General features: G+C 48.1%; 1 protein-coding gene across 1 annotated transcript in view; it reads left to right on the top strand.

Moving 5' to 3' along the window:
* The window catches only part of snd1 (staphylococcal nuclease and tudor domain containing 1), a 320,313-nt gene that overhangs the window by 196,978 nt on the left and 98,647 nt on the right, over positions 1-24,688 (top strand). The window contains exon 17 of the mRNA XM_045722231.2: positions 13,810-13,998. Coding sequence (XP_045578187.1) covers positions 13,810-13,998 — 189 coding nt within the window. The remainder of the gene's footprint in view (positions 1-13,809; positions 13,999-24,688) is intronic.

Below are 24,688 nucleotides of genomic sequence, written 5' to 3'. Positions count from 1 at the left end.
CCAACAGAAAATCATGCATACTAGAAACATACATTTTTCCAAATACTTAATGGGGGGGACTAGAAACAAAGTGCTTTAATTTATAAACAGGAAAACATATGTATGAAAATACCCTCAAATAAAAGCTGACATTCTGTACTGGCGCCTAATATTAAGCATTCTATGTGTAATCTAAAATGTATTATTAACTGGGTGGTTCGAGCCCTGAATGCTGATTGGCTGACAGCCGTGGTATATCAGACCATATACCACGGATATGACAAAATATGTATTTTTACTGCTCTAATGCCCCGTGTGGCTCAGTTGGTAGAGCATGGTGTTTGCAACGCCAGGGTTGTGGGTTCGATTCCCACGGGGGACCAGTACGGAAAAATGTATGAAATGTATGCATTCACTACTGTAAGTCGCTCTGGATAAGAGCGTCTGCTAAATGACTAAAATGTTTAAAAAAAATATGTAAAAATGTAATGACGTTGGTAACCAGTTTATAATAGAAATGTGGCACCTCGGGGGTTTGTGGTGTATGGCCAATAAACCACGGCTAAGGGCTTCTCCTCCATTGCCACGGCCGTTTACATCCCACCTCAAGCCGATACCACGACGGCCCTCAAAGAACTTCACTGAACTTTATGCAAACTGGAAACCACATATCCTGAGGCTGCATTTATTGTAGCTGGGGATTTTAACAAAGCAAATTTGAGGACTAGGCTGCCGAAGTTCTATCAACATATCGACTGTACTACTAGCGCTGCTAAGACTCTTAACTATTGCTATTCAAACTTCCGGAATGCGTAGAAGGCCCTCCCCCGCCCTCCTTTCGGCAAATCTGACCACGACTCAATCTTGCTCCTCCCTTCCTATAGGCAGAAACAAACAGGAAATACCCGTGCTAAGAACTATTCAACGCTGGTCTGACCAATCGGAATCCACGCTTCAGGATTGTTTTGATCACCTGGACTGGGATATGTTCCGGGTAGCTTGCGAAAATAATCTGGACGCAATCACGGATACGGTGACTGAGTTTATCAGGAAGTGTATAGGAGATGTAGTACCCACTGTGACTATTAAAACCTACCCTAACCAGAAACCCTGGATAGAAACTGAAAGCGCGAACCAACGCAGTTCACCATGACAAGGTGACTGGGAATATGGCAGAATATAAGCAGTGTAGTTAATCACTCCACCAGGTAATCAAACAAGCTAAACGTCAGCATAGAGATAAAGTGGAGTCGCATTTCAACGGATCAGACACGAGACGCATGTGGCAGGGACTACAGACGATCACAGACTACAAAAGGAAAACCAGCCATGTCGCCGAGACCGATGTCTTCCTTCCAGACAGGCTAAACACATTCTTTGCATGCTTTGATGATAACACAGTGCCACCGACGCGGCCGCACGCGGCCGGGCCAGACGGCATCCCTAGCCACGTCCTCAGAGCATGCGCAGACCAGCTGGGTGGTGTGTTTACCTGCATATTCAATCTCTCGCTATCCCAGTCTACTGTCCCCACATGCTTCAAGATGGCCACCATTGTTCCTGTACCCTACAAGGCAAAGGTAACTTATCTTAATGACTATCGTCCCGTAGCACTCACCTCTGTCATCATGAAGTGCTTTGAGATACTAGTCAAGGATCATATCACCTCTACCTTACCTGTTACCCTAGACCCACTTCAATTTGCTTACCGCCACAATAGACCCACAGACGATGCAATCGCCATCACTCTGCACACTGCCCTATCCCATCTGGACAAGAGGAATACCTATGTATACCTTGGGCTCCCGAGTGGCGCAGCTTTCTAAGGCACTGCATCTCAGTGCAAGAGGTGTCACTACTGTCCCTGGTCCGTATCCAGGCTATATCACATCCAGCTGTGATTGGGAGTCCCATAGGGTGCCGCACAATAGGCTCAGCATTGGCCGGGGTAGGCCGTCATTTTAAATAAGAATTTGTTCTTAACTGACTTGCCTAGTTAAATAAAGGTTAAATAACATTTTTAATAAAATGTAAGAATGCTGTTTATTGACTATAGCTCAGCATTCAACACCATAGTACCCTCCAAGCTCATCATTAAGCTCGAGGCCCTGGGTCTGAACCCCGTCCTGTGCAACTGGGTCCTGGACTTCCTGACGGGCCGCTCCCAGGTGGTGAAGGTAGGAAACATCACCTCCACTCTGCTGATCCTCAACACTTGGGGCCAAACAAGGGTGCGTGCTCAGCCCCCTCCTGTACTCCCTGTTCACCCATGACTGCATGGCCAAGCACGCCTCCAATCATCAAGTTTGCAGACGACACAACAGTAGTAAGTTTGACCAACGATGACGAGACAGCCTACAGGGAGGAGGTGAGGGCTCTGTGAATGTGGTGCCTGGAAAACCACCTCTCACTCAATGTCAACAAAACAAAGGAGATGATTGTGGACTTCAGGAAACAGCAGAGCCCCCCCCCCCCCCCCCCCCCCCCATCTACATCAACAGGAACACAGTGGAGAAGGTGGAAAGCTTCACGTTGCTTGGTGTACACATCACTGACAAACTGAAATGGACCACCCACACAAACATTGTGGTGAAGAAGGCGCATCAGAGCCTCTTCAACCTCAGGAGGCTAAAGAAATTTGGCTTGTCACCTAAAACCCTCACTAACTTTTACAGATGCACAAAGCATCCTGTCAGGCTGTATCACCGCCTGGTTCTGCAACTGCACTGCCCACAACCGCAAGGCTCTCCAGAGGGTGGTGCGGTCTGCCCAACGCATTACCGGGGGCAAACTACCCACCCTCCAGGACACCTACAGCACCCGATGTCACAGGAAGGCCAAAAAGATCATCAAGGACATCAACCACCCGAGCCACTGCCTGTTCACCCTGCTATTATCCAGAAGGCGAGGTCAGTACAGGTGCATCAAAGCTGGGACCGAGAGACTGAAAAACAGCTTCTGTCTCAAGGCCATCACTAGCACATTAGAGGCTGCTGCCTAGAGGCATAGACTAGAAATCACTGGCCAGTTTAAGGAATGGAACACTAGTCACTTTAATAATGTTTACATATCTGGCATTATATGTATTTACTGTATTCTATAATATTCTACTGTATCTTAGTCCGTTCCGCTCTGACATCGCTCGCCCGCTCTGACATTGCTCGTATATAATCTTAATTCATTCCTACATAGATTTGTGTGTATTGGGTATATGCTGTGTAATTTGTTAGATATTACTGCACTGTCGGAGCTAGAAGCACAAGCATTTCTCTACACCCACAATAACATCTGCTAATCACGTGTATGTGACCAATAAAATTAAATTTAGATTTGTAATCCAGGCACTCCACATTACGCATAAGAACAGCCCTTAGCCGTGGTATATTGGTCATATACCACACCCCCTCTGGCTTTGTTGCTTAACTATCCCAACTAAAATACACACGCTCCAATTGAATTCCACGAAATGATGCTAATTAACCTATAGACCGATAAGCTTGTATTTTCGGTGCCCAACCGATTAATGGTTAACCATTAACATCCCTAGTTCCTAGTTATTTGGGCCAAGCCCTGACCTATTTGCCTATTTGTGTTCATAGTGCACAGTGTTTTGTTCGTCCTCAGCATTTGTCATTAGGCCACATGTAGCCACTTTAATTAAGAGGCCCATTACCACAGCATTATCATCCAAAGCAGATCAATCCCATTAGGGGATCGATGAACGTTACTACCTATTTCTTTTTTTAAGGTGATCTATATTTATAGATTTGACCCTGAAACCACCAGGCCTTCGATCCGGCAGAAGTGCCCCGCCATAATCTAACACGTCAAACTCATTCCATGGAGGGCTGAGCGTCAGCAGGTTTTAACTCCTCCATTGGACTTGATTGATGAATTAAGGTCACTGTTTAGTAAGGAACTCCCCTCACCTGGTTGACTAGGTCTTCATTGAAAGGAAGAAACAGAAACCAGCAGACACTAGGCCCTCCATGGACTGAGTTTGACCCTTCCTGGTCTAAAATGTGGGATCTTTTTAGATTGCTCCCCTGGTAGGTTGGGCAAGGTGTCATAGGCCTGTATGTCTGTTACACCTCTTTATGTTTGTTTAGGCCCTATGGGCCCAGGTCAAAAGTAGTGCACTATAAAGGGAAGAGGGTGCCATTTGGGATGCAGCCCAGGAAATGTCCACATAATGACCGTGGTCGTTATGTTTTGAAAGGATTATTAGGTAGAAGAAACAACCTTAATGATTTGAAGAGGAGCTCTAAGGGTGCTTGACAAATAGGCCCTTGGTCTGTAATGTGAAGCCGTTATCATCCCAGCCTACCCTGCTATTACAGTGTTATTATGTGCAATTTATTCCCTTCATTACTGGTGGTGTTCCAGGTGTAATTTGGTGGTTACAAGGTTTCGTGATGGCTAACTTAGGTGTGTGTGTGCGCGAGCTCTATTCCATTCACTGGCAGCACTTCCCGAAGCCAATAGCTCGACATGCAACCCTCCACAGCTAATGTGACCCGGTCTTGTTTTTTTTGCTGAATACTATGAATCTTTACATTTTCATTTATTCTCTTTAGTAAGCAGTGATTGACAAACACACACTCACACACACACACACACACTCATTAAGATGTCGTCCCCTCTCGGATAGCACTGTACGCACCGTTACCCTCGCAGCAGTGCTGTCAACAAACGAACCAACAGCGCTAACAAAACACTGTACCAGAGACACACACACACACACACACACACACCCTCCCCTTCCAGTGCTAGATAATAGAGCTGCCATGACATTCACACGGGCTGTCATACAGAAACCTGTCCTGCATAATGTATTTATTTCCAGGTAATAGTTGTTCATTTATTTATTTGGTTTCCTGCTTATCATCACAGACATTTATTTGATTTATTTCCACCTCACTATAAAACGCACCAGACTGCAAGGTTTATTGATTTGTGTCCGGTCCGAATGCCAGTCCGGAACACAGTGGGAAAATGTATAATTTATATGAACTTACAGTATATCCACCTAAAAGGGATATATAATAGTAATGGGTGAGAAATCGATAGTTGCATATCGAGATCTTATTTTTGCCGATATGTGGTTTTGACTATTGCAATATTTTTGCGCTTGTTGGCTGTACCTGCTCACCAAAACTCCAGTATTTTTCCTTCATAGCTTTTCCTCCATTTTCAATAGGGAGCCAATTTGTTTTTTTCATGACTCTCTCTTGTCCCTCTGCAGCAGACATAAGGTGAGCAATATGTTTGGAACAACAAATCGTAATAAAATCACAGAATCAAATCACAATACATACAGTAAATAATCGTGAGAATTGTAATACATATCGTATCGGCACCTAAATATCGTAATAATGTTGTTTTGTGACATCCCTGGCAATTCCCAGTCCTGATCTATATTTCAGTGAAAGGCGAGACGATGGATTTTGGCTACACGGGCGCTGTTCGATACCAATGAAATGGTGCTTTCAAGGTTGACTGGGAGCCCCACTGATTCAGCACTCCTGTCCCATCAGCGTCTAGATGGCTTTTGTTCTCCCATCACAACACCTGAACCACACCCAGTGGATTTATTTTATTTGTCAACAAAAATCGATATATGGATTTTGATCAAAGTTGTCCGTTGTTTTTGAGTTAGGGTTTTGAATGGACGAGTCAGTGCAATCTCTCCTCCTATGTCCCCCTACTTCTCTACCTCTTTTTCTCCGTCCCTCTTTTTTCCTCCATCCCTCGCTCTCTGATAAGAGTTTAAGATTGCTCTGAGCATGTCAGTGCCAGTGGGGGAGCAGAGCTGTAGGTTGGAGAGACTGAGGTTCTTGTCCTCAAGCAGCATGGAGAGGGGAATGATGGTGAAAGAGGGATATCAGAGGATGGAGGGAGGGGGTTATGGAGGATGAAGGATAATGTTTGCCCTCTCCCTCCCACGTCTGTCATACCTGCTTTCTGTTGCACAAGCACCTGTTTTGTTCTTCTATCCTCGTGGGGATCTGAAATGTATTTCCATTCAGAATCCTATTTTCCATTACATTTACCATAACCCTAACCTTAAACCAAACCCTAAACCTACCTCCTAACCCCTAACCCTATTTGCAATCCAACCCCTAAGCTTAAAATAGCCTTTGTCCTTGTGGGGATGTGGGAAATGTCCCCACGAGAGAGCTTTTTCCTTGTTGTACTATCCTTGTGGGGACTTTGGGGGATTTTAGGTCCCCACAAGGATAGAAGAACCAACACACACACCCTTAGTGCAGATTACAGCTCACTCACTGCCACACGTCAGCCATGATACTTACATCTGAGGCTGACACACAGTCTCCCACATCAATTGATTTGTAACTGAAACTCTCATGGAACTCAGCTGACTTGTATGATGATAAGGAACCCTCTGAGTGTTCCATCTCTTTTAATGTTGTGATGACACACAACCTGTTGACAGGTTTGCATTACTCACAAAGCTTTTTATGTAAATGGGGAATCTGTGCCAACCTCTCCCTGCCTGTCTTTCCTCTCGTTATTCACTCAGAAAGCCATGCTTACGCTTGCAAATTAGAGGCTATGTCTGAACCACACACAGACTCACACAGACAGACAGACACAGACCCACACAGACAGACACAGACCCACACAGACAGACAGACACAGACCCACACAGACAGACAGACACAGACCTACACAGACAGACAGACACAGACCCGCGCAGACAGACAGGCGCAGGCAGACGCGCAGGCAGACAGGCGCGCGCAGACGCGCAGGCAGACAGGCGCGCGCAGACGCGCAGGCAGACAGGCGCGCGCAGACGCGCAGGCAGACAGGCGCGCGCAGACGCGCAGGCAGACAGGCGCGCGCAGGCAGACGCGCAGGCAGACAGGCGCGCGCAGACGCGCAGGCAGACAGGGCGCGCGCAGACGCGCAGGCAGACAGGCGCGCTCACACGCAGACAGACAGACAGACAGACAGGCGCGCTCACACGCAGACAGACAGACAGACAGGCGCGCGCAGACACGCACGCAGACAGGCGCGCGCAGACAGACAGACAGGTGCGCTCACACGCAGACAGACAGACAGGCGCGCTCAGACACGCAGGCAGACAGGCGCACGCTCACACGCACGCAGACAGACAGACAGACAGACACGCAGACAGACAGACAGGCGCGCTCAGACACGCAGGCAGACAGGCGCGCACAGACACGCAGGCAGACAGGCGCGCGCAGACACGCAGGCAGACAGACGCAGGCAGACAGGCGCGCTCAGACACGCAGGCAGACAGGCGCGCTCAGACACGCAGGCAGACAGGCGCGCGCAGACAGACAGACAGGCGCGCTCACACGCAGACAGACAGGCGCGCGCAGACCGCACGCGCTGCACGCAGACAGGCGCACGCAGACAGACAGGCGCGCTCACACGCAGACAGGCGCGCGCAGACAGACAGACAGGCGCGCTCACACGCAGACAGGCGCGCAGCAGACAGACAGACAGACAGGCGTGCGCAGACAGACAGACAGGCGCGCTCACACGCAGACAGGCGCACGCAGACAGATGGGCGCACGCAGACACGCACGCAGACACGCACGCAGCAGCGGCGCACGCGCAGACAGGCGCACGCAGCGCGGCGCACGCAGACAGACAGGCGCACGCAGACAGCGGCGCACGCGCCGCCGCAGAGAGACAGACAGCAGTGACAATCAGAATCCAACCTGAGAAGCATTCTCCAGCACCAGATCCTCCCTTTCCTGTGTTTTACGACCACCAGCAGCTCTTTTGACTTATGCAGCACTGCGTTTATACGGCGCAGAACTCTGGCCTGGTAATTGGACAGTGCTGTAAAAAAGCAGATTTAAAGTGTGTGAGAGATAGTCACTGGTGGTTGAAGACAGACCAGGAAGTGAGCGTATCTCTCTGTCTCCTGATTCCCAGGTGGGGACGACGTTAAATCGAGGTCCCGGCTCATTCGACTTCTCAAACGATCATGAGAGCTTATCAAAAGGCGTTAGAGTTTAATTTCAAACCCCGGGGGACTTTTTTGTATGAGAAGTGTGGCCCTTTGGTGACATCTTAACCATCTAATCCCACCCTTTGAAACAGCCAAGTGAATTAGCGACTAGTAAAGTCTGTAGTAGTTGATCAGCTAAAAGTCCTTCTAAGCCCTCCACTTCAATGGACTCCAAAAAAGGATTGGTCTTTTGTAGTCTTTGTAGTCTTAAACAATGAGTTCCCACCCACTCACTTGTATTGTTTTGTTTTGAACACCGGTTTACAATCCCAGCGTTTAGGAGATTACCGGAGCTACATTTGTGCTCCGATGGGAGCCATTTTGGCTCCTTCAAGCCCTCCACTGGGATCCATCTGGGCTCTGCTCTAAAGCAGTCGCCCCTCCTCACCCCTAGCCCTCCATTGTGAGCGTATTTACTTTGGACGGGAAACTAAAGTGGTTTGCGTGGGCCGCCAATCAGCCACCACAGCTCAGATCAGCTCCAGATCTCCGGGGGTGTGAATGCAGCCTGTTACCTCAGAGAGAGAGAAAACAAGCCCAGGCAGGTGCACGCTTGCTTGGGCCGCGTCTGTTTTGCAGGGGTATCCCCCGAGCGGTGAAATGCCCACCGGTAATCAATGGGCCACATTAGCACCTCTGCTGGGGGGCCCCTGAGTGGCCCTAGAAACACTGTGCCAGGCATGATGCTTTAGTCAGCCCATAGCCACTCAGTACACAGCCAGCCCATTTCATGGTGTTGGTATGCAGGTGAAAGGTAAGACATGGTCTTTGCCAGCGAGAAGGTGACAAAACAACCAAATATTGAGCTGTAGCAGGAGATAATGAGGTGTGTGTGTACATGCGTTTACACGTGTGTTGCCGCCCGACAGCTTGTCCATTAGTGTGTAATGTGATTCTGTGTATAGCCCAGTATTATTCATGTTGCTCAGTAGGATCATTTCTGACCATTAGGCTTCACAAAGCTCTGCTGCCATTATTTTAGTATTTGTGCTGTTGACAAGTGGCGAGCAAATGTCCCATTATGCCTCCTGTAGTTATATAGTTATATATGTGGTCCAGCAGGTAGGCACACTCATCAGTCCTGCAGTGAAGAAAACTGTGTGTGTGTACTCCCGTGTGTGTGTGTGTACTTGTCCATTCAGTCCCCCCTACAAAGCTTTCTTACCGCGCCCCATGTGCCCTTCTTTGTCCTTCATCTCTTTACCTTTCTCTCACTCTTTCTTTCTCACCTTCTCTCTTCTCTCTCTCCCTCTTTACTCTCTCTCTCCCCTACTGTCTCTCTCTCTTTCTGCCCACTGTCTCTCTCTCTTTCTCCCCACTGTCTCTCTCTCTCCCTCTCTCCCTCTCCGAGTCCCGTGTCTGTCTCTCCGAGTCCCGTGTCTGTCTCTCCGAGTCCCGTGTCTGTCTCTCCGAGTCCCGTGTCTGTCTCTCCGAGTCCCGTGTCTGTCTCTCCGAGTCCCGTGTCTGTCTCTCCGAGTCCCGTGTCTGTCTCTCCGAGTCCCGTGTCTGTCTCTCCGAGTCCCGTGTCTGTCTCTCCGAGTCCCGTGTCTGTCTCTCCGAGTCCCGTGTCTCTCTCTCCGAGTCCCGTGTCTGTCTCTCTCTCCGAGTCCCGTGTCTGTCTCTCTCTCCGAGTCCCGTGTCTGTCTGTCTCTCCGAGTCCCGTGTCTGTCTCTCTCTCCGAGTCCCGTGTCTGTCTGTCTGTCTCTCTCTCCGAGTCCCGTGTCTGTCTGTCTGTCTCTCTCTCCGAGTCCCGTGTCTGTCTGTCTCTCTCTCCGAGTCCCGTGTCTGTCTGTCTCTCTCTCCGAGTCCCGTGTCTGTCTGTCTCTCTCTCCGAGTCCCGTGTCTGTCTCTCTCTCCGAGTCCCGTGTCTGTCTGTCTCTCTCTCCGAGTCCCGTGTCTGTCTCTCTCTCCGAGTCCCGTGTCTGTCTCTCTCTCCGAGTCCCGTGTCTGTCTCTCTCTCCGAGTCCCGTGTCTGTCTCTCCGAGTCCCGTGTCTGTCTCTCCGAGTCCCGTGTCTGTCTCTCCGAGTCCCGTGTCTGTCTCTCCGAGTCCCGTGTCTGTCTCTCCGAGTCCCGTGTCTGTCTCTCCGAGTCCCGTGTCTGTCTCTCTCTCCGAGTCCCGTGTCTGTCTGTCTCTCCGAGTCCCGTGTCTGTCCGAGTCCCGTGTCTGTCTGTCTGTCTGTCTCTCTCTCCGAGTCCCGTGTCTGTCTGTCTCTCTCTCCGAGTCCCGTGTCTGTCTGTCTCTCTCTCCGAGTCCCGTGTCTGTCTGTCTCTCTCTCCGAGTCCCGTGTCTGTCTCTCTCTCCGAGTCCCGTGTCTGTCTGTCTCTCTCTCCGAGTCCTGTGTCTGTCTGTCTCTCTCTCCGAGTCCCGTGTCTGTCTGTCTCTCTCTCCGAGTCCCGTGTCTGTCTGTCTCTCTCTCCGAGTCCCGTGTCTGTCTGTCTCTCTCTCCGAGTCCCGTGTCTGTCTGTCTCTCTCTCCGAGTCCCGTGTCTGTCTGTCTCTCTCTCCGAGTCCCGTGTCTGTCTGTCTCTCTCTCCGAGTCCCGTGTCTGTCTGTCTCTCCGAGTCCCGTGTCTGTCTGTCTCTCCGAGTCCCGTGTCTGTCTGTCTCTCCGAGTCCCGTGTCTGTCGGTCTCTCCGAGTCCCGTGTCTGTCTGTCTCTCCGAGTCCCGTGTCTGTCTGTCTCTCCGAGTCCCGTGTCTGTCTGCCTCTCCGAGTCCCGTGTCTGTCTGCCTCTCCGAGTCCCGTGTCTGTCTGCCTCTCCGAGTCCCGTGTCTGTCTGCCTCTCCGAGTCCCGTGTCTGTCTGCCTCTCCGAGTCCCGTGTCTGTCTGCCTCTCCGAGTCACGTGTCTGTCTGCCTCTCCGAGTCCCGTGTCTGTCTGCCTCTCCGAGTCCCGTGTCTGTCTGCCTCTCCGAGTCCCGTGTCTGTCTGCCTCTCCGAGTCCCGTGTCTGTCTGCCTCTCCGAGTCCCGTGTCTGTCTGCCTCTCCGAGTCCCGTGTCTGTCTGCCTCTCCGAGTCCCGTGTCTGTCTGCCTCTCCGAGTCCCGTGTCTGTCTGTCTGTCTCTCCGAGTCCCGTGTCTGTCTGCCTCTCCGAGTCCCGTGTCTGTCTGTCTGTCTCTCCGAGTCCCGTGTCTGTCTGTCTGTCTCTCCGAGTCCCGTGTCTGTCTGTCTGTCTCTCCGAGTCCCGTGTCTGTCTGTCTGTCTCTCCGAGTCCCGTGTCTGTCTGTCTGTCTCTCCGAGTCCCGTGTCTGTCTGTCTGTCTCTCCGAGTCCCGTGTCTGTCTGTCTGTCTCTCCGAGTCCCGTGTCTGTCTGTCTGTCTCTGATAATCTAACAGGTCCTGTTATCGGTCCAGTTTGACACATTGAAATTGAATACCTACTCAATTGCTCAAATTAAGCAAGTGATTTTCTTTGGCGCCCCATAGTGTATAGGATGCTCCTGATGGATAACACACACACTCCCATTTGCTCTGATTAGTACAAAACATCCCACTGCTCTACTTCTTTTTCCCCACATTGCTCCATTTCTCCTTCTCTCCATTTCTCCTTCTCTCCATTTCTCCTTCTCTCCATTTCTCCTTCTCTCCGTTTCTCCTTCTCTCCGTTTCTCCTTCTCTCCGTTTCTCCTTCTCTCCGTTTCTCCTTCTCTCTGTTTCTCCTTCTCTCCATTTCTCCTTCTCTCCATTTCTCCTTCTCTCCATTTCTCCTTCTCTCCGTTTCTCCTTCTCTCCATTTCTCCTTCTCTCCATTTCTCCATTTATCCCTCTCTTTCCGTTTCTCCCCTCCATCCACTCATTTCCCCCCTTATATTTCGTCTGACATCGAGCGTTGGGGTGCTGACAGTTTTTGGGCGTGTGGTTTGTGAAGACCCAGTGAGGGGTGGAGAGTATAATGAGCATCAGCCTGTCTGAGGAGAGAGCGCTGCCTGCTCCCTGCTAGCTCCAGCTCACTACAGACCTTTCCCTTCCCTCCACTCACCCCCCTCACTTCCCTGGTTGACATTTAAGTGCTGGGAGGTGCAGTGTGTCTGTAATAGCCTGGATGTGTAACTGGCAGGCCAGTTAGAGAGAGGTGGGAATGGGGAGGAAGAGGGGGATGAGAGGGGAGAAAGAGAGGGAAGAGAAAGGGGTAGAGACATGGAAATTGGGGAGGAAGAGGGGGGAGAAAGGGAGGGTGAGAGGGAGAGGTAGGAAGGAGGGGAGGGGAGAAATAGAGGGAGGGAAGAGATGAGGAACTTGTCATCTTTTGTCAATCCTTGTCTATCTGTCCTCTTAACACCATGTTGAGGACGTAACATTGACAAACAAACACACCGTGGGTCAGTGTGTGTGGATACTGAACCGGAAAGACAACCACATGGTAGTGTACTGTAGCAGTAGTGTGGGGAGGGATCCTGTAGTCAAACACTTCAAGACTTATGCATTTACACATAACATCCAACCCCATTTAACCAAACTTGCCTAGACAGGTCAGAAAGCGTCAGAAACCCCCCACAAGGCAGCATTACTTAACATGACCCCCTCGCCTTCTCTCAACCCCCTCAGGACCCAGCTAGGAGCTGGGGAGAAAGCAGGAAACACGGCCTATGTTTGTCCCTGTTTCCACCGCAGCGTGTTGTCATTATTGTGTTTAATCAAAGTGCAGATTATGCTCTCATTAAAAAGCTTTTTACTTTGACTGTGGATACAATGCACAGAGGAGCTAGGCAAAGTCATTTGCGTCAAATGTCCCACGGGGGTCCACAGAGGCTAAGCAGCCAGAGTCTTAATCGTTTGACTTTCTCCAGTATGTCTTCGCCGCACCTGCCCTCTCTTCTTTCTCTCTCTCTCCCACTCTGCCGTCGGAGGGAAAAAACAACGCCATATTGATTTGTCTTTCTCTCCTCCCACGCTTTATGAAACAAAACGTAATGAATAGATAATTCTCCTGAATAGGCAGATTTTGGTTATTGTCTCCAAAGGGCTAATGTTGCTAAATACCCGGCACTTTGTCAGCAGCAGGGTTAGCACCACAGGGAATGGAATTTGGCTCGCACTAATTGCAAAAGATTTTGAAAATGTGTGGGAACCGCACTCTATGACGGTATTGGAGTCTTAACCAAAGACTGGTAGATGAAGTTTGGACTCGATACTGAATTAGAAAATCATTTAAAGGCCTTTTGAGGTTGTTGTTGGCGTCAGCTGAAGTCAAGAGGGACAACATGGTCAAGTTTACTATTATACTATTCAATTATGGATCTGCTCCAGCTAATCTTGGCTGTGTTTTGTTCTAGAACTATGAAATGTTCCTCAGCTGTCCCCCAAAAAACAATCATGGTCTATTAGTTTTCTAGCTCAAAGTCACTTTCGGACTTTTCTTTTCCTAACTTTTTGAAACGCTAATTTACCTTACCTATATATTCCTGTACTTTTCCGGTCCTTTCATATGGTGTCCCTGTAAACAGGCCTCCACGGCTCAGACCAATGGGATCAGTCTGGGGGTCCTGAGTCGTCTTGGAGGTCTAACCCACTGAGTGTCTCCGCTGGGTGTAATTGTGCATGGAAAAATGAGCGCGGCGGCGGGGACCAAACCAGCGCGAAGGCCAACTGACAGTGAGAGAGCTGTTGTGCGCACATCAGCTGTGTGCGTGCGAGCTCAAGGCTCTCAGATCGATAGCAAGCACAGGGGCCTCCAATGATCTGTCTATTTAAGGACAGGAGAGAGTCTCCTTCAGAGCACCCTCCTCGCTTTCTCTAATGGAATCTCAAACCTAATCCCAATACAGTACATTAACCCGGTCTCATTTCTCCCTCCTCTTCTGTCTCCTCTCTTCTCTCTGGCAGGTGGAGGTGGAAGTAGAGAGTATGGACAAGGCTGGTAACTTCATCGGCTGGCTTCACATCGAGGGGGTCAACCTGTCGGTGGCGCTGGTAGAGAACGCCCTATCGAAGGTCCACTTCACGGCCGAGCGTAGCTCCTACTACAAGACCCTGGTATCCGGAGAGGAGGCCTCTCGTCTCAGGAAAGACAAGGTAAGTCCTCAGTTTGCCCCGTGTTTTGGTTAGTTAGCGTTTTGGGGTTATATATGGTGTGTGATTCTCTTTATTATAGTTTATAGTTTATTCTTCGTTAGTCAGCACCTCCACACAAAATCATTTTTCTGGGTGTGCGCCAGCTCATGTTTTTAATTCTAGCGTTTTGGGGTTAACAATCTTTGTTAGCCCTGAGGCCACTTTTGTTTGTTAGCACTTAACCGTTAGCAGCAGGCTTAGTTTGCATGGGCTTTAGGGCTCGTCCTAACTAGAGGTCTTCACGGATCCACCAGTACCCGAATACCGGAGACCCGATCCTGGGTCCAGATCCAGAATTCCTAATGAATCCACGTGTCTGGGTATGATCTGATATGATTGTCATGGGTCTGGGTATGATCTGATATGATTGTCATGGGTCTGGGTATGAGCTGATATGATTGTCACGAGCTGATATGATTGTCATGGGTCTGGGTATGATCTGATATGATTGTCATGGGTCTGGGTATGATCTGATATGATTGTTATGGGTCTGGGTATGATCTGATATGATTGTCATGGGTCTCGGTATGATCTGATATGATTGTTATGGGTCTGGGTATGATCTGATATGATTGTTATGGATCTGGGTATGATCTGATATGATTGTCATGGGTCTGGGTATGATCTGATATGATTGTCATGGATCTGGGTATGATCTGATATGATTGTCATGGATCTGGGTATGATCTGATATGATTGTCATGGGTCTGGGTATGATCTGATATGATTGTTATGGGTCTGGGTATGATCTGATATGATTGTCATGGGTCTGGGGTATGTGTAGTATAGAGAGAGAAATTGTATTATTTATGCTGCTGCTCTTGCTATTCACAAGAGTGGAGCGTGTAGCTTGTTGTTGCTGTTAAGCCAATCATAAATCATCAAATCGGCAATAGGCTACAGTCATAGAGTCTCCGTGTGTGGCAAAAGTTAGATGTGTAATCAATGGAAGAGTGAATTAAAATGACAGAATTAAAAGTTAAAGGGGAAGGATAGGTTGCAGGACAAAGAGCCAACAGGTAGTCTGACACTTAATATTCTGCAGGGAGTTGTTGTTATTTGTAACAGTAGGATTAGAATGCTCTTTCACTGCAGCTTCAGTTAGCCTAGCTAGCTAACATTAGCTAGCTTAACTAGCTTCTCCCGTTTTGATCCAGTCAAGACAGGTACTGTGTAATCATATTTGATGATAAATAACCTAGCTATGGCAACTATTAGTCTACTATGGCTTGGTTGCTGACTCTTGTCTCTCCATCCTCCCTGCTCCCTGTGTCACTCGCTCACAGTACAGTCCCTCCCCCGCCTGCTACAGCAGTACATCTCTCTCTCCTCTCGCGTTTTATCAGCTCCAGTTATTAAAGTAGCTTAATAAAATGACTTTTCTGCTGCTTCCCTCACTTGGATTGGATTGGGAACTGGATCCGACCAGGTCTATACTGAATGGGTCTAGTTGTCCTCGGGTCTGTTCGAGTCTAGCAGTCCTTGGATGCGTTTGGTCTCTATATTTAAAACATTTATTTATGCATATCTGGTCCATGTGGGAATAATTTAGACAACAAAACTTTGAAGAGGTAAGAGATGGTGAATTAATTTGGAATAGGGTTAGTATTTGTGGAAAAGGTAGGCTAGTTAGCTAGAAGACATGGACTCCAAGACTAGTTGGTATCACAAAGTCCAGTGGACTTGGGCACCATGACCAGTACTAGTTGACATCACTCAGTTCCTGTCTTAACTTGAAACAGCTAGTTAGCATGAACGCTATGTTTAGCAACACAGTTTAAAAGGCTTTTCATAATATCTGCTTAGAGACCCTGTCCTTGTGTAAGAAATCTGTTGTCACCCTGTCATCATACTATATCAATTCCTCCAAATGCATCAATCTCATCTGTGACATGGAGAAAGCCCAGCCAATGATGAGAGTGGTGAGACTGATGCTACGTCTTTGGGGAGGAGAATCGCCACATATTCCCCCGTTATCATTGACGCCTCCTTTCCCTTCCTATCGCAGGCCTTTGATGGATGGAGGCCCTCTCTCTTAGTGATCCCAATCTCTCCCTCCATTTTCATTATGCCAGATGAATTCAGTCCTGGGCCAGCTGTCTCGCCCGTCCTCTATCCCCGCTACCACTCTCTCTATCTCTCCCTGCTATGCCCAACGCTTTGGGAAGCTGCCGCATCCGCTTTTCTCCTATCATTGGAATGATCTACTGCTGGAGCCAAGCAGGGACTGTGTTCCCTGTCCTTCCTCTGAATCCATCACGGCTCTAGCAGCACTATATGAGAAACATCCGTCTGAGTGGTGGGGATAGGGAGTGAACCTGGGGCCGGAGTACCAAGTAAATCTAATCTCCCACGATGTGCCATGGATGCACGTCGTTCGCTGAGGCGGCGATGAGGAGAGAGCTCTTTTTGGCCTCCCTACCAGTCTGTCCCTCTCCATCGTCTGTCCAGGAGTACAGGCCAGATTGGCTTCCTGTTTCAGACCTGACCTGATTAAGAGCAGAGCTTAAGAGGAAAACAGTGAGATTCTCTCTTTCTCTACTTGGCCTAACCGTCAGTTGTGGCCCTCAAGGGCTGTTGAGGGCCACAACTAACAGTGATTGTGTTTTGAAGTAGGTTTCCCTGAGTGGCATTGAGCCGAAAGACAACGGCGTCACCCCCCCCCTCCCCCCAGCCACCCCTGTGTGTGTAGTGTATATATGTGTATGGGGGTGGGGCAGATGTCTGTGTGCTGTGTACATCCTGGGGGTCAGAGGAGAGGCGGAGGGGTTGTGGATATAATTAACCCTTCGGGACCTGGCGGAGAAAAAGCTGAGCGCTCTGCTTTCTTTCTTTCTTCTGAAGTGCAGCCGGGCCGTCCTTCACTAGGTGTACCATCCTCCTCTCTCGTCTTCCTCTTCTTCCCCCTCTCTCTCTTTTTATTGGCTCCCCTGGCTGTGGATATGGGAGAAATTGTTGTTGCTGTGTCAGGCGTATCCCCGACAAGAAAGGGGGCTTGGCCTAATGAAGTGGACTCTGAGGGGTCCGGAGAAATCTTCCCCTCATTAAAGTTTCCACTGCTGGGGGAGCAGGGACCGGGACATTAGGGGGGGGTGTTGCTGCTTTTGCACTTGATCCTAAAACTAAACTGCTTAGCCCGAGTGCCTTCCGTTGATATGAGGTTTTCTTTGTGCGACGACGCCAATGGGAGCAGGTCGTTACGGTTGAAATGAAAGCTCTCACAAAGTTGTCCGCTTTAGTTTTTTTCTTTATGGCCATCAGCATATTTGGGCTCGGAGATCAGCATCTCTTAAATTGATGTCTGCCTCCGTTATGCAAGACTCAGCTCAACCGTGTCCCATTTAGATAGGAAGGTCAAGGCCTGGTCACACCACATGCCTAATTCTGTTCTGCCACATCTATCTGGATGAGCGGTTGCATCATTTTGAGACGTAATGCACTGCAGATAGACTTGGCGGGTGCCGTGGTGGTCAGAGCTGTCTCTTTAGCTTCTTGCCTTGACAAATGAACCGTTCATTTTCACCCCAAACCCCTAACGTGACTTAACCACTGTCTAGAGAATAGATGGAGCACGTTTTTACTTAAGCAATAAGGCACAAGGGGGTGTGGTATAGGGCCAATAAACCACGGCTAAGAGCTGTTCTGAAGCACGACGCAACGTGGAGTGCCTGCATACAGTCCTTAGCCGTGGTATATTGGCCATCTACCACAAACCCCTGAGGTGCCTTATTGCTATTATAAAGTGTTTACTAACGGAATTAAAGCAGTAAAAATAACTGTTTATACGTGGTATACGGTCTGATATACCACGACTGTCAGCCAATCAGCATTCAGGGCTCAAACCACCCAGCTTATAATTAGTGTTACGTTGTTTTAACAAAGCACTACTTTTATTCCTAAGCCCCGGCCCATTTTAATGCCTTCTCTTGTTTGTTTTGTGAAAGCATTGTTGTGTACCGGGACTTCTCTCTGGATGGTGGAAGAATGTGATTCCTGTTACGAAGCATCACTGTAAACAAGGTCTGCTGAAACACTGCCTGTTTTCTGCTGCCGAATAAGTGCCATTGCATTTGTTTATGTGTTACACTCCTACTATTCACATGCTGGGAGAGCGAGAGGGGACGGTGCTTTTTGTACAGTAACAATTCCGCTCAAAGTGGAACGGAGCATAATTTTTTTCTATTCGGGCCTAGTTTTCCGAGTTCCCAGAGAATGAGGTCGGTAAGGGCACAGGAGGGTGGTGGTGCACCTCTAGGGACAATCACAAGAACACTCACACTAACACAAAAATGAACGTGTTCTGAAATGAAGAGAGACGGGGAGAAATGAACAATCAGTTCAAAATACCAAAGCTCTCTTTTTGTTTTTGTTGCTATGCAGCCCAGTGGGTTTCATTGTCCTCCTTAGTTGTTGTTGTTGACATGCAATTCTGGCTCTTGTCGATGTTTGACTCCTCAATGGGAGTTTCCTGCCTCAGCACACCCAGCCTCAGCACACCCAGCCAGTAGGCTGTGATAGAGGAAAAAACCAACACACTGATAATTGGAGCGGCCTAATTATGAAGAAGTAAATCAAGAATCGGTCCTTGATAAAACCAGAGCCCCTGTTTCTGTTGAGCAAGAGGTTTTCTGCTGTAATTACCCGGTAGTGAAAGAGATTAGCTTCCTCTGATGGGCCTTCAGAGAGCGAGAGAGAGGAGGAGGGACGAGCAAGATTATATGACCTTCCTGGTGATCCCCCCCTATCTTAGTCCATTTATTCTGCCTTCTACAGAGACCACTCCCCATCTATCCTCCCTTTGTTCTCTCATCTTTCCCCAGTCTTCCCTCCTTCTCTCCCTAATCATCCTCGCAATACCTCTAATTAACTGGAATCATGCTTCTTCACAAATGCAGTCATGACCTTATTCCCCTGAACTTCCTTCCTTCATCTGACAGTGGGAGGGGAGGCTAGGGTGAGCTGGGCTGCGTTGTGGGCTGTACGGTTTGTGCTGTTTCGTGTGAATACCATTCTGAGAGTCTCTGGCACCTGCATTGCCCGTGACCTTTTAAGAACAGCAGAATCCCTGGGGAGGTAAAGTTCGGCCGACCGCTGTACTGTCTCGTTTCACATCCGTCCGTCAACGTGCATCCGTCTGTCTGAGAATTTAAAAGTACCCCGGGTTTGACGTTGGAACTCCTCCCAAAGCGCGTCCTTGAGGAAGACTGATTGAAGTACATAATCCTGTTTCAGCTGGGTTTTTGGGAGGAATCCAAGACTGACTCTAATGCTCCACCGCCTCAGGGGCCTGTTTGAATACCCAGAGCTACTAGCCAGAGCATCTCTGGTCCTGATGTTTGTTGGTATGCAGCAATCTTAACTCTTGCTCGCCACGACCAACACTGTCACACAAAGGGTTAAGTGGCTTGCTTCATAATCAAAAATCATCCCATTTCTCCCTCTCTCTGGTTTGTCAATTACACATAATTTTTTTAGATGTGTTGTCAGAAATAGCCCCAAAGCTTTGGAGATCTCCCCATGGCCCTATCTGCACAGGCTGATCCACAGTCAGCACATTACACACCTGGCTAAACAAGAACAAGCAGAGAATGAATCAAGATAATTGGGGTTTTAGTGAACCTAATATGCCTGTGTCTTCTTCCTGAGCACATGCTGGGGGAAGTGTGCCTTGGATTACTATATTCAATACTCTGGATTAGCCTAGCGATAGCATTTCATCTTTTTCCCTAGCATTATTACCATTTATTGGTGTTACTATGGAAAAGCGTACTTGTCTGCCCGTTTTGTCAGTCAAGGGGATTTACATGGAATCAACATAACTAGGCCGTAGCATGTGGTAATCAAAGATGACATGTAAAGAGGGCATACCGTTACATACAAGGACTTCTGTTGTTGCTCTTCCAAGGAACAGGCCGTCTCTGTCCATCTATTACTACCTTCCTCAAAGCAGCTTTAAGCCCTAAAGTGTAAATGCTTTCTGCTTCTTTTTCTCCCTCGGAGGGAGAACCTATTGCAATCACCATGGCGATATCTCAAAAACGCACTGGGGATTATTATTAAACCAGGTCATTTGGAGTCGTTTGTGAACTAATGAGCGAATTCGAGAGCCAATCCGCTTCAAATTTCAGGTGCTCCTTCTTCAATTTAGCTCCCCTTTTAACGGAAATCTCTCGCTCAGCCGGCAAGTTATTACTTTTTACTCCAGCCATTTTATTCAGGCCCGGGTCTCTTTCCCGTTAGCATTGTGAAGAGGCTCGGCACGGATGTGAAATAATTATCATTTTTTCCCTACCAAATGTCATTAGGCGGTGTGAAGAATTGAGACTAATTGCGTCTCAGGGTAGACAAGTGATTATATATGACCATTACAGCCATCACTTCTCACCGCTGTCATTGTTGCCTGCTTATTTAACAAATGGAGGGCAGTCGGTGTCAGACAGGAGCCACGGCAGCGACACAGAGAATCAAAGAAAGAGTTATCCAATTAGACACCCCCCTTCACACCAAATACCTGGAAAGCACATTGAGAGCCACTGGAAGCAGCCACAGAGGCTGTTGGGTTATTCACACAGCGCCTCACCAAACCTCTGGTTTTAATTTCCAAAGCAACCTATAACCTTTCACATAAACCCTGTTGGTTGAATCAAGTGGGTGAGCTGCTGTTGGAGTCTGAGCATGAGTGGAAGTTGACCGGCTCATCCTCTCTCCTGTCAGTCTGATGACTAGGCAGGAGCACCTGTGTTATTGACCCAAAATGGCCGTTCCCAACTCTACCCGGCAACAACAGGAAGATCATTGATTGGGTCCAAATGGACATCCTCTACAAGGACACTGCTGACATGGTACTGTTGAAGTGGGAGATGTGTCAAACATCCTGTCAGAGAATCATTAAACCCAACTGATACATGTAAACCAGGACATTTGAGATGATGTCAACATGCTACCCAACAGCACCTGCTGTTTCCCACGGAATACAACAACAACAAGAACTAAGTGGTGGGACATTGTTTTTGCGTCACCAGACTCCACATTTGGCAGATTCTTTCGGTTAGCGTCTGTCTGCGGTGGATTAGAGCGAGGGGTAATATGATGATAGGAAGTAGAACTCTACATTGTGTAATACATTCCAACTCGCATCATTTCTCAAGCGCTGGGCTCTGGCAGCTTGTTTGCATTGCGATGCCGAGTGATTCTTGGAGCGGTATCAAAACAATCTATCATAACCAGTGAACTTTGAATAAACACAAGAAAGCTCTTTACCTTTCGCTATAGCGCGAACTCTGCCTCAACTGCTAAGCCCCTCATCTTAAATGAATGAGTGTGGGCCACTGCCATCGTTGTACTCTTGTGTTTTTCTCTCTGTGTAAACATAAACTGAAGTATGAGGGGGATATGAAGGGAGACATCCTCTTTAACATCCTGTGTGTGCTTCCTGGTTGCTTTGAATAATGCAGGGCTATGGAGGGTGCTGTGTCAGGGACACAGGTTGCACTGGGTCTACTGTACTGGGAGTGAGGCTTTGAGGAAGGTTGGAAGTAACAACTAGTCTTCAGTGTTTCCCCTAGATTGTTTTGGTCAAGACGGGATGCCATTTTTTTTTTTAGCTTCTCAGAATCTCTCCGGAAACAATGCAAGCAATAGTAGGGAAAACACTGATTTTGACACAAAGGCAGTCAAAGACATTAGTTTTAATAATAATCCCAAGGTAGTCAAATATATTAGTTTTATTAATAATCCCAAGGTAGTCAAAGACATTAGTTTTATTAATAATCCTAAGGTAGTCAAAGATATTCGTTTTATTAATGATTGATTACACTGTTATCTGGTTTCCGTTATAGGCCGGCTGCTCATTAGCACAATGGCCAACCCCATAAAACATGAAACATCACACAGCCTCCTATCCCACCTCAGCCATATGTCTTTGTTTTGGTTGAAAAGCTATTTGATAAGGGCTGCGACTCATACTTAATGAAATGCCTTTGGCCCCTCAGGCGTTAACCCTGCGCAGTCGGAGTACATGGGCTGTTTATATGCTGAGGTCTGTACGCGGGCTCTGTTTGTGATGTGTGTGGCGCAGCGACATGGTCACATGCTATCCCATAGGAGCAATGCTATTGCACTACAGTAATCCTTTTGCAATAGATGGCCCTATTGTGAGTGGTGTGGTTTCAGGGCACCCCTCCTTCTGTGGGTAATCACAGCTACTCACAACAGAAATAACCCTAGTCATGTAGTAGTGGAACCATCTACCCCAAGGCTGTGTGTGTGTTGTCGGTGACAGGGGGCCACAGAGTGTGTGTAAGGACAGGGAAAATGGCTCTTTCCAGTGCCTTGACTGGTGGACACAATGGGGGATGTGACCTGTAGGAGACCCAGCGCTGTTGGCATGATGAGGAAGAGGACTTTGTCTACCACATTTAGTTCCCTATTGTGTGTGTGTGGTAGTTGTGTGTGCAGGTGAATATACATTGTGTGTCTATAGTGACTGAGTGCCCCTGCCCTCTTTCCTCTCCCTCAACAGTGTGTGCACAACAACCATCTCCCACAACACAAAGGCTAAGAGCTGACAGAGGGCATTTCATATGGCTAACACGTTATATAATCTGATTCTCTGCCCTGCGCTCTCACACACACACACACACACACACACACACACACACACACACACCATGAACACAGAGAGACTCACATGCACGCACATTATGAACATACACATAATTAGACCTGCATTCTCACACACACACACAAAGTATACACAAACACCGCTCCCCCAGGGACGTGGCTGTCCTCTGCAGGCGACAGGCTTGGCCCCCTGGTAACCCGCGGTGGCAGAAAGAAAGGCGGAGGGAGAAGTGTGTGTATATCTCCATCTCTCCTCCTCATTCAGACCTAGGCTGCAGCATTCTGTCAGCTCTGCCACTCTCAGCCCTCACTGCCTCTGGAGTGTGTTGTTTTTATGTGTGTTTGTGTGAGTGTACTTGTGGCTGTGAGTGCGTGCAGTTGTCTGTTTGAGTGTGTCCTTGGCCCACCACTCGCCCTTCTCCAGTCATCCGCGGGATTCCTGCAGGCTCTTACAGCCGAGGTCCTCTGGGGCAGGTTTGCGGCTGCTCTTGGTCTGCCCGTGCAGAAAGAACGCCCCCCCCCCCCACACCTTCTCCCCCCAGTTTGCTGTTGGGTGATGTTGGGGATAGGAAGTTAAGGGGGGAGAAGGGGAGCACACATTGTTGGGGGAGCGTAATGAGGGATGACATTGTGAATTACATTACTGCTGGTTAACACATGCTTGGGTATGCAGACTGCAAAAGATATACACAAACACAAACCCTGCACTGCCTGCCTTACTGCCTGCCTTCCTGTTCATGGGGGATTTCCTTTTTCTTCCCCTTCTCCTCCTCCCTTGCTCTTTTCCCAAAACCCCCCTCCCTCCACCCCCATTCATCCAAGCTGACGTAATCGGGCGTGTAAGGGTAAAGGATGCATGTTGGCGGCGGTGGTGTATTTTGTCCCTCCTGGGACACCATAGGGGATCTTCTGCCCAGGACTGGTCCTTCCTGATTTTCCACCACCTCCAATGGAATGAGATGAGTTTTGAAAGTAGCACCATGATATTATGATGTCATATTAGGTCAACCATAATCTCATAGATGGTTATGCTCCTCATTTATGGGAAATCAACAAATACATTTGTTTTTGTCGCTCTAATGACTTTTGGTATTTTTTTATTTGGATTTTATTTTTAAAAAATGTGGTTAACCCATCCATCCATCTTTGGAGGACACATATCTATTTTTTTTTTACAGCTTTTCTGCTATATATATATATATAGTATGTATGTATGTATGTATGTTTGTATGTGTATGTATGTATGTATGTATACAGTTGAAGTCGGAAGTTTACACTTAGATTGGAGTCATTAACTCGTTTTTCAACCACTCCACAAATTTCTTGGCAAGTCGGTTAGGACATCTACTTTGTGCATGACAGAAGTAATTTTTCCAACAATTGTTTACAGACAGATTATTTGTGGGTCAGAAGTTTACATACAGTCAACTAAGTGTGCCTTTAAACAGCTTGGAAAATTCCAGAAAATTATGTCATGGCTTTAGAAGCTTCTGATAGGCTAATTGACATCATTGAGTCAATTGGAGGTGTACCTGTGGATGTATTTCAAGGCTTACCTTCAAACTCAGTGCCTCTTTGCTTGACATCATGGGAAAATCAAAAGAAATCAGCCAAGACCTCAGAAAAAAAAATTGTAGACCTCCAAGTCTGGTTCATCCTTGGGAGCAATTTCCAAACGCCTGAAGGTACCATGTTCATCTGTACAAACAATCGTACGCAAGTATAAACACCATGGGTCCACGCAGCCATCATACCGCTCAGGAAGGAGACGCATTCTGTCTCCTAGAGATGAACGTACTTTGGTGCGAAAAGTGCAAATCAATCCCAGAACAACAGCAAGGGACCCTGTGAAGATGCTGGAGGAAACAGGTACAAAAGTATCTATATCCACAGAAAAACGAGTCCTATATCGGCATAACCTGAAAGGCCACTGAGCAAGGAAGAAGCCACTGCTCCAAAACCGCCATAAAAAAGTCAGACTACGGTTTGAAACTGCACATCGTACTTTTTGGAGAAATGTCCTCTGGTC

This window comes from Salmo salar, chromosome 07, assembly GCF_965601325.2.
Source record: "Salmo salar chromosome 07, fSalSal1, whole genome shotgun sequence".
NCBI classification, from domain to species: Eukaryota; Metazoa; Chordata; class Actinopteri; order Salmoniformes; family Salmonidae; genus Salmo; species Salmo salar.
Note: the sequence above shows the minus strand (reverse complement) of the source record. Positions and strands in the feature narration are given on the sequence as shown.